Below are 14,507 nucleotides of genomic sequence, written 5' to 3'. Positions count from 1 at the left end.
TGTTACACAGTCTGACATTTACTGTATACTACATGTAAAATGTTGAACTAAAAGGTTTATCAGAAAAAGTTAAGAATGCATTCTAAATACCATAATTGGTCACTTTTTACATTATTGTATCATTACAGTAAGTACTTTACAGTGAGTAAAACTAATGAACAATATGTATTGCACAATATGTTGCACAACTGGGAATGTTATGATGACCCCTGGCACGAGGGGGGTCCATTATGCCAGGAGAGGCAGGCAGCCAACCCATCATATTTTTGTCCCAGGCCCTGTCAATGTGTTTGTGGCACTGCAAATGATTAATTAATGAATCCGTTCTGAGTCAACTGCAGCAGGGTGTAGCTTAGCACGGGCGGGTTTAACTGACAGTTCCTATTTTACCGAAACAGAAATAACTTTTTTTGTGAGTGGCTGGTAACGCTGAGCAGTTAGTGGGCTGTACTATGTGAGCAGGGGAGTGTGTTTGCTCCACTAGGAGCAGCCGCTGCCAAACAGAAATAGTCTGCGACTGCTGCCATTTCCTGAATTAGACATGGCCGCGACCGGAGTTCTCCCCTTTATCAGGGGAGTAGACCTAAGTGGGAATGACTTTAAGGTAAGAGTTCTGCTTTGGTAAGTCTATATGTACTGGGTATTGTAAATAAATCATTCGCTCAAGCGGGGAAAGTGATGTGGGTTAGTTAGCGTGTCAAAACAGGTTGAGATGGTGAGCTAGCAGTGCTAACTCAGCTAGCTTTGAAGAACACTGGGCGTTAGCTCGCGACTTGTCAAAATATGTCGCGGTCAGTCAAACTGTGAGACAACAAAGAAAATAACTAGAAGTTTGTTAGCGAGTCAGATGTGTTGGTTGGCGCTTTGTAATGCGTCTGGCCTCGATAAATGAACTGCGCTGCTGAAATGGGCTTTCAAAACACGTTGAAGCTTCTTTTAGACTAGAGAGTCCAACATATGGTATCAGTGTGTATATGAAAAACAAGATTTTTTTAAGTATGTTAAATACAGAATACATGAGTTCCTTGAGCAGTATTAGACAAGCTCTCAAGTGTGTCAGTTCTGAGTCTCTGTCTTATATAATGCCACTTCAGTGAGATCTGCTCGTCTTGAGATGACTGTGAACAGCATGCAAGTTTTCTAGCTCAGTCTCATGTTGTTGCTATAGCAAACACACCCCATAATCTCTTGGAGTTTTTGAAATTACATAATTGCACCATCATTAGCTTGTTTTAGACTGAATTTAGGCTTCAGACTGAAGCAAGGAGGACTGTTTGGAAAATGACATCAGTGTAGCACAGGGTTCCTCAAATCTTACCCTGGAGGTCCAATCTGCAGAGTTTAGCTCCAACCCTGATCAAACTCACCTACCTGTGATTTTCTAATGATCTTGAAGACTCTGATTAGCATGGTGTGTTTGATTAGGGTTAGAGCTAAACTCTGCAGGAATAGGCCAGATTCGAGGATCCCTGGTGTAACAGATCCATCAAAAACTGCCAAATCACTGACACAGAAACTCCAATGACCCATGATGGTCAGATTTGAGACTGTAATGCTTGTTTCTCTTCTGTTGAACGCAGGGGGGTTATTTTCCTGAGCATGTCAAGTCTATGATCAGCTTGAGATGGCTGAAGCTCAACAGAACGGGGCTCTGCTATCTTCCAGAGGAACTGGCCTCCCTACAGAAACTGGTGATTGTCAATTGCAAAGCTGAGTCACAGTCTTATATTTTTCAATTAGACTGTCAATGCTCATTCTTGGGTCTATTTTGCTCTCTTGTGCGAAATCAGGAACATTTGTCCGTGAGTCACAACAGCCTGACGACGCTGCATGGAGAGTTGTCAAGTCTTCCCAACTTGAGGGTAATGTGAAATATTTCGTAATCGATCACATGTTCCTCTGCCTACTTTTGCACATATGTGTGTGTGTGTATATATATGTATGTGTATATGTATGTATATATATGTGTATATATGTGTATGTGTGTGAGATAAAATACAGTTCAAACGTTTGGGGTCAGAAGTTTTTGTTGTTGTTTTTTGAAAGAAGTTAATAATTTTATTCAGCAAGGATGCATTAAAAGTGCCAGTAAGGGCATTTATAATTGCAAAATATTTCTCTGAATGATTTGTTTAATGTTTAAAAGTATTATATTTCAAATAAAAGCTGTTATTTTGGACTTTCTATTCATTAAAGTATCATGAAAAGTATATCATGGTTAAGTGTTACTACTGATAATAATAAAATGTTCTTGAGCACTAAACCAACATATTGGAATGATTTCTGAAGGACCATATGACTCTAAAGACAGGAATAATGGAGCAATTCAATTTTGCAATCACAGGAATGAATGACAAATTAAACATCTTTTATTTTATCAAATGTTTCATCTAATGTGAAATTTAAATAATTTCTGGTCAAATAAATGTAGCCTTGGTGAGCATAAGATGTCTTTCAAAATTGGTACAAAATCTTACTGACCCCAATTTTTGAACTGTATTTTGAATTAATATAGTATTATTTTCAACAATTTTACTGTTATTTTCAATGCTCAGACCAGCATTAATCTGCCCTTGTTGTTTTGCTGTAGGCGGTTGTGGCCAGAGCAAATAACCTGAAGAACTCTGGTGTTCCTGATGATCTTTTTCAGCTGGATGATCTTTCTGTGCTGGTATGTAGATAATTACTTTGTTTATTTCTCTGTTGGGTGGATGAAGTATATATCTCAGTTAAGTGCAAAATTACAGGCATTATTTAATTTTATGTAAACAAGTCTGTCTTGATTAGTGAAACTATGTGAATTTATCATGGATTATGTGCTGTATTATGGTAAAAGATATGTGCGTTTAGATGTGTTCTTCCCTCTTCTGTTCAGGATCTGAGCTACAACCAACTAACAGAAATCCCTCGGGATTTAGAGAACTCCAGAAACATGTTGGTCTTAAATCTCAGTCACAATAGGTATGGTCTGTCTGTTTTGTTTCCAAGTTTTTGGAAGTGAGGAATAATGATCATTCATGGAAACACACACATATATATATATATATATATATCAAGGTATTTTGCATGATAGTTTAGGTGGATGATTTGGGGGGCCTACTCAAAGGATGCATTTTTGTGCCCAGTAATAGCTAGCCTGAGTGCTACTGAAGGAAAGGAAAATAATGCAGGGATCTTGAGACATGTTTTTAAAAGTTTAACTATTTTTAACTTCACACACCATCTTCGAAATGCTATGCACATGGCACAAGATGCTGAAAACCCAAAGAACCAATGGAGCATCCATCTATATCAGTGGTTCTCAACCTTTTTACCTCCAAAGCCCTAACATTGTCCACAACTGTATTTGAAGGCCCCATGACATTTCTTAAGTGTTTGTGATTTACTGGATCAGAATCAATGATAGTTATTTTTGAAAATATTTTACTCACAATTTCTACCTGATTAAAAAAATTAGAGCTTGACTTGACAAAATGTGTGGGGTGTGGGTGGGGGGGGGGGTTGTCTTGATAATGATTTCAACTGTGGATTTCTGTGAACACAAATGTAATCTGATACTCATCTCTGATGTTTGCTTTTTCTCTCAGCATTGATAACATACCAAATCAGCTGTTCATTAACCTCACTGATCTGCTGTACCTGGACCTAAGCAACAATAATTTAGACAGTCTGCCTCCTCAGATGAGACGCTTGGTCCATTTGCAAACCCTCATACTCAATAATAATCCGCTTATGCATGCACAGCTGAGGTAAGACAGTTTTTATGATTTGTTTTATTTCCATCTATGTACATATAGGAGAAAGGCTACATTCATTTCAGATGACCTCATTGTGTTATCAGCATTGCCTCTGATAAACTCTTCGCTTGTGCGCCTTTGTTGTTACAGGCAGTTACCTGCTATGGTAGCCCTTCAAACCCTTAATTTAAGGAACACTCAGCGTACTCAAAGTAATATGCCCACAAGTCTGGAGGGCCTCACCAACCTAGCAGGTAGAGATCCAGGGGTGTTACTGTGCTCTGTAAAACAATCATCTGTATCAGTAATTCCTGTTGCTCCACGTATAAAGAATCTTGTGTGTTTCTGTATAGATGTGGACCTGTCCTGTAATGATCTGACTCGGGTACCAGAATGCTTGTATTCACTGGCTAATCTCAAACGGCTAAATCTGAGCAGCAATCAGATATCTGAACTGTCACTGTGCATAGATCAGTGGACCAAACTCGAGACACTCAACCTTTCTAGGAATCAGCTCACATCCCTGCCCGTAAGTCCCTCATTGCCGTATAAAGCAAAACAGAGGAACGTAGCACTTATCAGATGTTGTTTGGCCTTGAAAGTGCTTTTGTGCATGTGCAGGAGATAACGCTTCATCACATTAATAGTATGGTCATTCAGCTTACATTGATATATTTGATGACTTGTTGCTAATCCTGTCTCTTTTTTTCCCCCGTTTGATGTGATATGCAGTCTGCCATTTGCAAGATGTCTAAGCTGAAGAAGTTGTATGTGAACTCAAACAAAATTGATTTTGATGGGCTTCCATCTGGTGTGGGAAAATTGTCTAACCTGGTTGAGTTCATGGCTGCAAATAATAATTTGGAGCTTGTTCCAGAGGGGCTTTGCAGGTGAGAACTGACACAGTTTATTGGTAGTTAGACATAATTTATAAAACCAGTGTATATCATATTGATAATATTATGTGGCTTTTTGATTTGCGCAGGTGTGGAAAATTGAAAAAGCTTGTTTTGAACAAGAACCGGCTTGTGACATTACCAGAGGCCATTCATTTCCTCACTGACCTGGAAGTAAGAACTCTTTATTGTAAAAGAAAAAAATATATAATTTTCTTCTTCGTATTATTACCTACCATTTGGAGCCAGTTCGATTATTTATTTATTTTCGTTTTATAATTTTATTATTCCTTTTTATACAGTTCTTTTGAACTCTGTTCATCAAAAGCCCTATTCGCACGGGATTAGTATTACCTGGTGACCTCCAGTCATTTGTAATAATTGTGGAGGTTGTCTATGATCTTAATCCTGTGCGACTCGGCCAACTCTGTAATTTGTAAAGTAAAAATTCTCCTGCAAATGACCTACCATATTTCGCCGAACACCGAGGTCCTTTGATAATATTAGTCCCGTGCGAATCGGCATCTCTGTGTTTTGGCCAGCATTTGGTGGGTCGTATATAATTTTTCAAGGTTTTTGTTTCCTGTGCGCCTTTTTATCCATCTTTCACAAAGAATGGAGCTGCATTGGAGTGTTTGATAGTATTTTGGGTGCTGTCATATCACTACACCATACAATTTTCAGAAAGAGAAAGCTGAAAAGGTTTAATGCGTTACAAATAAATCAAGCATAAAGCTTGAGATATTATTTTAACCTGGTGAAATGTAAATGACACGGGGCACAAAACTATATTAGTATATTAGTTCTTTCTTTTTTTTTAAATCCATCTAATTGGACCATAGAACGGGACTTTAAAGCCTTGACATCCGGGAGATAAGTCAGTAATTTCAAGTAAAATCACAGGCTTCGCTTATCCCGTGCGAATGCACCACACGAAATTCAGATGTGGGGGGAGTAATTTCAAAATCACACATGGTCCCCAGATAATACTAATCCCGTGCAAATAGGGCTAAAGAATCCTAAATGATCACAGTTTCCACAAAAATATTAAATAGAAATAATTAAATAAGTTTTCAACATTGATAATAAGAAGAAATGTTTCTTGAGCACCAAATCAGCGTATTAGAATGATTTCAAAGAACATAGAAAACCGTACTTTTAAATTAAAGTAATATTTCACAATATTACTGTTTTTAATGTTTTTGTGATTAAATAAATTAAGCCTTGGCGGGCATAAATGATTTTTTGCACCTTTTTATAAGAGTAAAGCAACAAACATTCATGCCTATGTTAAAACTGTTAATAAATGCTGATTGAAGTTATTGTGATGCTGATTTTTTTTTTTTTAGGTTTTGGATGTCCGTGAGAATCCAAATCTAGTAATGCCCCCTAAACCAGTGGACAGGACAGCTGAGTGGTACAACATAGACTTCTCATTGCAGAACCAACTGCGATTGGCTGGTGCATCTCCAGCCACTGTGGCAGCAGCTGGTGGAGGTACAATGTTTCTTTTTTTTTCTGCCCTCTAAGAGTTGTTGTTGTTGTTGTTGTTGTGGTGGTGGTGAGCACCTACCTAACGCTTATCGGATCAATTTGCTGAATTTGAAGTAACAAAACATAAAATATATCTCTGTAATGCAACCCAAATTGCAACATAATCATTGTGTGTTATGCAGGAAATAGCCCAAGAGACCATATGGCCAGAAAAATGAGGCTAAGGAGACGCAAGGACTCAGCCCAGGATGATCAGGCTAAGCAGGTGCTGAAGGGAATGTCAGATGTGGCTCAGGAGAAGAACAAATCCATTGAGGTAAGGGAACAGAAGAGCTCATTGGGGAACCTTTATAATGGTGCATGTCCAAACATTCCTGGTCTTCATGTGTCTTACAATCTTTTAGGAGAATGGAGACTTGAAATACTCTGATCTGAAAACCAAACGATGGGACAAGAACCTGGAGAAACCGCAGCTGGATTACTCTGAGTTCTTCATGGAGGATGTGGGCCAGATCCCTGGTGTTGTGGTTTGGCAGATTGAAAACTTTATACCCATCCAGGTGGACGAGGCCTTCCATGGGAAGTTCTATGAGGCAGACTGTTACATTATTCTCAAGGTCAGGCCTGTATTTTTCTTTCTTATTATTATTTTAAATGTACTGTAATTTACATTGTTTTTTTTTTTTTTTATGAGATCTGCATCCAATCTACAACCCTTCTTTCAATGAATGCTTTGTAATGCACTTTTACAGACGTTCTTAGATGACAATGGAGCCCTGAACTGGGAGATATATTACTGGATTGGGCAGGTAGCTACCCTTGATAAGAAAGCCGGCTCTGCCATCCATGCTGTCAATCTCCGTAATTATTTGGGTGCTGAATGCAGGACTATCAGAGAGGAAATGGGAGACGAGAGTGAAGAATTCACTGCAGTGAGTAAAACAAGCACACTTCTCTACACAAAATTATGTATTTCTGCATTCTCAGCATATATTTGTTCTGTACTGTGTCATTTTAGGTGTTCAACAATGAGATTTCTTATATTGAGGGTGGAACTTCCAGCGGATTTTACACAGTAGAGGACACTCAATACCCAACCAGGTGCCCCACCAAAAACAGCTCCCGGGACAACCTATCCAGTACATCCCTGATCTGACTCGCTCTAATCCTGTTTGTTTTGTGTTTTGGGCAGGTTGTACAGGATTTATGGGAAAAAGAACATCAGATTAGAATCTGTGCCTCTGAAAGCATCCTCACTCGACCCCCGGTGAGCTTAATGTGCTGTTTGCTGTATTATGTATTTTGATGGGAGTGATTTAGCTTGATGATCTTTTTTTTTTTCTCTCTCTCTCTGATTTCAAGGTTTGTCTTTTTGTTGGAAACTGGTCTTGAAATATTTGTTTGGAGAGGAGGCAATGCAACACTTGGTGGGACTACAAAAGCAAGGTAAGATGCAAACAAATAAGCAGTTTCTCCCCCTCTTGTGGTTCAGATTTGTAATAGTGCCCATGTTATTTATAGGTTATTTGCTGAGAAGATCAACAAAAATGAACGAAAAAGCAAAGCAGAGATTACAACTCTGATGCAGAATCACGAACCTCCAGAATTCTGGGAAATTCTTGGGGGACAGCCTGAGGAAATCAAGAAACATGTCCCAGATGACTTCACTCCTGTTCGACCCAAGCTTTATAAGGTCAGGGAATGGTCTATTATTTGTTGTATATTCCTTTCCAAAACCACTATTTTAAAATAATTGTACTTTTTTTGGTCTGTTAGGTTGGTTTGGGCTTGGGATACCTTGAACTTCCCCAGATCAACTACAAACTCTCTGTGGAGCACAAGGACAAGCTCAAGCTAGATGTGGTTCCAGAGCAAAGACTGGTAATGCAGAGTTTAGACTGCTTTGATTTGTCTTTTTAAATTGGCCCTGAAAGCACTTAATTGGTGGAATATCTTGTTTTAGGTACAAGGCCTTTTAGACACTAAAGGTGTCTACATCTTAGATTGCTGGTCCGATGTCTTCATTTGGATTGGCCGTAAGTCCCCACGACTTGTGAGGGCAGCTGCATTGAAGCTGGGCCAAGAGGTGTGCAGTATGCTCCATCGGCCAAAACATGCTGTGGTCATCCGTAATCTGGAGGGCACTGAGTGCCAGGTAAAATTTACAAAATAAAAGAATCAAAAAAACTCTTTGACCTTTTTTGTTTGCAGTCATTCTTTGAAACAAAACCGCATTTTTAAAGAGTGTTCTAATTCCTGTTATATTACCATGTTACTCTCAAAAGGTCTTCAAATCCAAATTCAAGAATTGGGATGACGTGTTGAAGGTGGATTATACCAGGAACGCAGAGAGTGTAAAGCAAAGTGAGGGCTTGAGTGGAAAGGTGAAGAAGGATGCAGAGCAGAAGGATCAGATGAAAGCCGACCTAACAGCTCTGTTCCTTCCTAGACAGCCAGCAATGCCTCTCACAGAGGTGAGACCTGAATTAACAGCTTATTAAACAGCCCAGCCTTTCATTTTCTGCTACAGTTAAATTCATTGTCTTTTTGGGTTTGTTGTAACTCTGACAGGCAGAACAGATGATGGAGGAGTGGAACGAGGATTTGGATGGCATGGAGGGATTCGTTCTGGAGGGGAAGAAGTTTGCCCGTTTACCAGAGGAGGAGTTTGGTCACTTTCATACTCAGGATTGCTACGTATTTCTCTGCAGGTTGGTCAGGGGGTTTCACTAAAATTAGCTGCAAAAATCCATCAATTCTGAGATGGACAGAATAATGATTGTAGATGAAATGCTAAAAAAAGACATAGCATACCCCTTCCATTAAATCTCCTCCTCAGTGTGCTGGCATCAATTTATGCATGTTAAGCCCTAAACACACTGCATGATTTTCGGCTGTCCCAGACGAAAGAAGGGCATCATAAAACAATCGTGGTGATTTCTGTGATCGTGGCTCCTAATTGGTGGTCTTGTGTCGTACAGTGAAAGGTTCAAAGACGGCCGTGTCACGGTCTTGCGACCAAAGATGCTATGATACACACTATGATGAATGCTGGTGCGATCCACGTTTACTGACCAGCCAATTAAAATGTGACATGAAATCAACACGACATGGCGCTAAAACAAACCTGCTTACCTCAAGCTCAGCACACACGTTACAACTGCTGAAGTGATTTATCATGCTCTTTTTGTTTACCACTAGCGCATGCTGATGATGTTTATTCTTCTGTAGTAATGTGTGTCGTAGCGTGCGAGTCAATAGTCTTTTTCCCTCGTTTGAAGAAATATCTGCGTACACGAAACCGACTCAAAACAATGTAGAATGCATGCCAGACCAGTATGTGGTGCTGTAATTCTGTCACAGAGATACACTAAAAACGGCGACGAAAACTTGGACTATGGGCTTAAACCTGTATACAAACGAACATGGAACAATACATTTATTAATATGTGTTAATGTTCGTTAATAAAAAGACAGTTGGTCAGTGTTTGTTGTTGTTGTTGTTGTTGTTGTTGCTGTTACGTGACATAGCGGTGTCTAACTAGGGGCGACATTGTGGGATGATTCACAAAATATACGGATTGGCTGTACATACGAAAACGCAAAGGTGTCATTTTCAGATTTATCCACTATGGGACCTGGTTTAAAAAAAAATAGCAGATTCATGTTCCCAAAACACCAATACGATACAAAATACAGCTAAACACGTTTCCGTGTGGAGGGGCCTTAGATCATTGGTCTCAAACGCAATTCCTGGAGGGCCACAGCTCTGCACAGTTTAGCTCCAATCCTTATCAAACACACATGATGCTGATAATCAAGGTCTTCAAGATTACTAGAAACTTCCAAGCAGGTGTGATTAGAAGCTGGTTGGAGCTAAACTCTGCAGAGCTGTGGCCCTCCAGGAATTTTGAGGGATTTTGGAGTTTGAGACCACTGTTTAAATACTTAAAACGTTCATGTTTCATTAACATAATGGGATATTTGTGTGTGTTTTAGGTACTGGGTGCCAGTGGAGTATGAGGATGATCAGGAGAAAGACAAAGAGAAGGAGGCAGATGAGGACAAACAGCCTGAAGAAGACTTCCAGTGTGTGGTTTACTTTTGGCAGGGCCGTGAGGCCTCCAACATGGGCTGGCTGACCTTCACCTTCAGCCTGCAGAAGAAGTTTGAGAGCTTGTTCCCAGGCAAACTGGAGGTACCACATGTTTGCATGATTAATGTACATGTTATGAAATGTGACTTAATTGTGTTCATCCTGTTGCCTTGACTATGTAATCCTCATACGTATCATAAATGTTATGACTTTTATTTTAAGAAGACGTAATCATCTTGTGTATATTTCAGGTTGTGAGGATGACCCAGCAGCAGGAGAATCTTAAGTTTTTGTCACATTTCAAGAGGAAGTTCATCATCCACAAAGGCAAGAGGAAGCTAAAAGTGGACGGTGTGCAGCCAAGCTTATACCACATCAGAACAAATGGAAGTGCGCTATGCACCAGGTAACTTGCGTCCAGCTAGCATATTTTCATCTGCTATGTCTAAAATAAAATAATTTACATATGTGGCGTTTCTGTTGTGTTTTTAGGACTATTCAAATAGCCACAGATTCCAGTAACCTCAATTCTGAATTCTGCTTCATACTGAAGGTAAACATTAATGTACTTTATACAAATTGTTAATGTATTATAAATCATCAAATAATCATAAAGGAATAAAGATAATTTGCAGTGGTTTATAAACAATTAATAACTCAAACATTATTTGTGTAGGTGCCATTTGAAAGTACAGACAACCAGGGAATAGTTTACACGTGGGTGGGCCGAGCAGCAGACCCAGATGAAGCTAAACTGGCAGAGGACATCATGAACACCATGTTTGATGACACCTACAGCAAGCAGGTTCATACCGTGTTTATGAAAATCAAAACATTCACATTACATCTCAACCTTTTTTTCTTTATTTTACAAATTGTACAATTTACTTTTTCCCTTTTTCTCCAGGTGATAAATGAAGGAGAAGAGCCAGAAAATTTCTTCTGGGTTGGCATCGGCTCACAGAAGCCATACGATGAAGATGCAGAGTACATGAAATACGCTAGACTGTTTAGGTGAGTATTTCATTTGTTTAATTTATTTAAATGCACTACTGTTCAGAAGTTTGGAGTCAGAAATGAATGCCTTTTTATTCAGCAAGGATGCATTGAATTTGATCAAAAGTGACTGCAAAGACATTTATAATGTTACAAAAGATCTGTCAAATAAATGCTGTTCTTTTGAACTTTTCATCAAAGAATATAAAAGGTATCATGGTTTCTACAAATATTAAGCCGCACATCTGATTTCAGCATTGATTATAATTAGAAATGTTTCTTAAGCAGCAAATCGGCATATTAATGTGACACTAGAGTAATGATGCTGACATTTCAGCTTTGACATTACTGGACTAAATTACACTTTTAAAATAGAAATTCATATATAATTTTTTTTTTTTTTTTTTTTTTAATTGTAATGATTTTTAGCAACATTATGGCTTTTACTTTATTTTTGATCAAATGTAGCCATTGTGAGCATAAGAAACTTAGCATAAAATTCTTACCAAACTCAAGCTTTAAGACAGTAGTGTAATTTTACTGGTTTTTATATTTTGTCATATCTATTACAGTCGTCCTATTTCTGAGGTATTAATAGATTTGTCCTTTTGTCTCAGGTGCTCCAATGAGAAGGGTTACTTTGCTGTATCAGAGAAGTGCTCAGACTTCTGTCAAGATGACCTGGCCGATGACGACATCATGCTTTTGGACAATGGGAAAGAGGTAGAGCTTCATGTTTGCAGTCAAACAGATTCTCTTGGCAGTGGTTTCTATTGCTGAACTGTTTGTTTGCTTGTTTCGCAGGTTTACATGTGGGTTGGCACACAGACAAGCCAGGTGGAGATTAAACTGAGCTTGAAGGCTTGTCAGGTCAGTGGTAGTTTTATTGTACACCGGCACTTAGTTTTTAACTTTGCACACATACACGCTTGCCCTCAGGGCTTTCCTGTGCCTGCTTAACATTCGTGTCACCCTTCAATCAGGTCTATATTCAGCACATGAGGTCCAAGGATGCAGAACACCCCAGAAAACTGCGCCTGGTGCGCAAGGGCAACGAGCCTCACTGTTTCACCCGCTGTTTCCATGCATGGAGCGCCTTCAAGACCACACCTGCATAAAGCAGCCTCACACCTCACACAGTCTGTCTGAATACAGTTTGAGCATTAGGGTTCAGAAAACAACACCTCTCAATACAGACCATACATTATTAATATGCACTTCACCACTCTCTTTAAAAAAAAAACTCACATTTGCTAACTGAAGCAATATTATTGAATTTTATATTTCTATATAGATGTAAAATCAAAGGAAGAGTCTAAATGATACAGCACTTGGGTAATCGTTACCTCAAGGGATCAAATGCTGTATTCCTTAAGGGATGTTTTAAGAAGAACACATCAGTTGAGGGAGAGTCTTCATATTTTTAACCATCTTGCTGCACAAGTGTTGTGAATTGTCACACCTCCTTACATTTTCTAAATTTTGCAGCAGTTATTTTAAAGACGACTCCTTATATCATTTGTCTTGGTCACACTTTTCATGTTTTATTCTGTAGATTCATATCTCACACTGCCAAAACTTTCAGTTATTGAAAGCACAACACCTGTCTGTTTCATATATCACCTAAACAATATGCTGATTTGGTGCCACTCACACCTGATTATTTTTTTTGCCTTTGAATGTTTCTTTCCATTTAGCTTGCTCTGTTTTACTGCTTCACTTTTGGGATGTTGACTCTGATGCCAATGCTGATGGAATAACGAATTGCACAGTTTTTGTGGGATGTATTTTCAGTTATTTACATGTTCGAATGACAATTTATGCCCTTAAACTGCCCCGTACATCTATACCAATGCAGCAGTTAACTGAGTGGAACCCAGTGATTTTTAATTAAAAACGCAATCTGTAACTGGCAATCCAGTGGTAGTAGTACAGCTGTTACCATGATTTGGTCTTCACATATGGAGGCTGTTTGAGCTATTTAGCTGACAGTTTCATTAATAACAGATTGTGCTTTTTTAAAAAAGAAAAGAGAGAGAGAGAAAAAAAGTTATGGTCCTGTGTATGGACTACTTGATAGTTTTTTTTTGAATATTTGTTGAACTTGGACAGGGAAATTTGTTTAGCCAAGGAAATAAATATTCTTATTTTAATTATGCTAATCAAATTTTTTATGGCTGTCATAAAAGGGATTGGTAGAGGTAAAATAGTTTTTGCAGTTGAAGGTGAGTTGCCCTATTTTGTTTCTTTTTGTCACCTCAGCTTTTTTGTCTGCATATATAAATGTATTTCTATGTGTACAAATATTTTCTGTCACTGATTTCACCTGCAGATGCTCTATTTATGTATTTTGTATTGAATAAAGTTGCATTGCACATCTGTATTACTCTTGTGGAGTATTTGCCGTTGTATGCATGCATTTATGGTGTTAGAAAACTATTAGTGGTGTCGTGTACTGTGTATATGCAGGTACATCTCAAAAAATTAGAATATGAAAAAGGTCAGTATTTTTTTTTGTCACTCATTTCAGAAAGTGAAACCCATATATAGATTCATTACACAGAGTGAAATATTTCATGCTTTTATTTCTTGAAATTTTTATGATTATGGCTTACAGATAATGAAAACCCAAAATTCAGTGCCTCAGAAAATCAGAATATTACAGAAGATCAATTAAAAAAAAGGATATTTTAAACAGAAATGTTTGACTTCTGAAAAGTATATTCATTTCTATGCACTCAAGACTTGGTTGGGCCTTCTTTTGCATGAATGAATTACTGCATCAATGCGGCGCGGCATGGAGACAATCAGTCTGTGGCACTGCTCAGGTGTAATGGAAGCCCAGGTTGCTTTGATAGCGGCCTTCAGGTCATCTGCATTGTTGGGTCTGGTGTCTCTCATCTTCCTCTTGACAATACCCCATAGATTCTCTATGGGGTTCAGGTCAGGCGAGTTTGCTGGCCAATCAAGCACAGTAACGCCATGGTCATTGAACCAGCTTTTGGTACCTTTGGCAGTGTGGGCAGGTGCCAAGTCCTGCTGGAAAATTAAATCAGCATCTCCATAAAGCTTGTCAGCAGAGGGAAGCATGAAGTGTAGATGGCTGCGTTGACTGTGGACTTAAGAAAACACAGTGGGCCAACACCAGCAGATGACATGGCAGCCCAAATCATCACAGACTGTGGAAACTTCACACTGGACTTCAAGCAACATGGATTCTCTGCCTCTCCACTCTTCCTCCAGACTCTGGGACCTTGATTTCCAAATGAAATGCAAAATTTACTTTCA

The 14,507-nt window shown here is 38.8% G+C and overlaps 1 protein-coding gene across 1 annotated transcript; it reads left to right on the top strand.

The window, feature by feature from the left end:
- The first annotated feature begins 190 nt into the window (after nucleotides 1-190).
- LOC306851071 (protein flightless-1 homolog) lies at nucleotides 191-13,599 on the top strand. The gene is made up of 30 exons (XM_079387132.1): nucleotides 191-604; nucleotides 1,581-1,691; nucleotides 1,791-1,862; nucleotides 2,591-2,671; nucleotides 2,876-2,961; nucleotides 3,588-3,749; nucleotides 3,888-3,991; nucleotides 4,091-4,266; nucleotides 4,470-4,627; nucleotides 4,723-4,807; nucleotides 5,983-6,130; nucleotides 6,310-6,443; nucleotides 6,532-6,744; nucleotides 6,880-7,059; nucleotides 7,146-7,228; nucleotides 7,320-7,394; nucleotides 7,490-7,573; nucleotides 7,649-7,820; nucleotides 7,904-8,008; nucleotides 8,091-8,282; nucleotides 8,413-8,601; nucleotides 8,699-8,838; nucleotides 10,127-10,325; nucleotides 10,475-10,629; nucleotides 10,716-10,776; nucleotides 10,900-11,028; nucleotides 11,131-11,237; nucleotides 11,837-11,942; nucleotides 12,024-12,089; nucleotides 12,203-13,599. The coding sequence occupies exons 1-30, from the start codon at nucleotides 542-544 to the stop codon at nucleotides 12,335-12,337; spliced, it is 3,771 nt and encodes a 1,256-aa protein (XP_079243258.1). The 5' UTR covers nucleotides 191-541; the 3' UTR covers nucleotides 12,338-13,599.
- The last annotated feature ends 908 nt before the right edge of the window (nucleotides 13,600-14,507 follow it).

The sequence above is a fragment of the Barbus barbus genome (genome assembly GCF_936440315.1).
Source record: "Barbus barbus genome assembly, chromosome: 3".
Lineage (NCBI taxonomy): Eukaryota > Metazoa > Chordata > Actinopteri > Cypriniformes > Cyprinidae > Barbus > Barbus barbus.
This window is presented reverse-complemented; position numbering and strand designations above follow the sequence as displayed.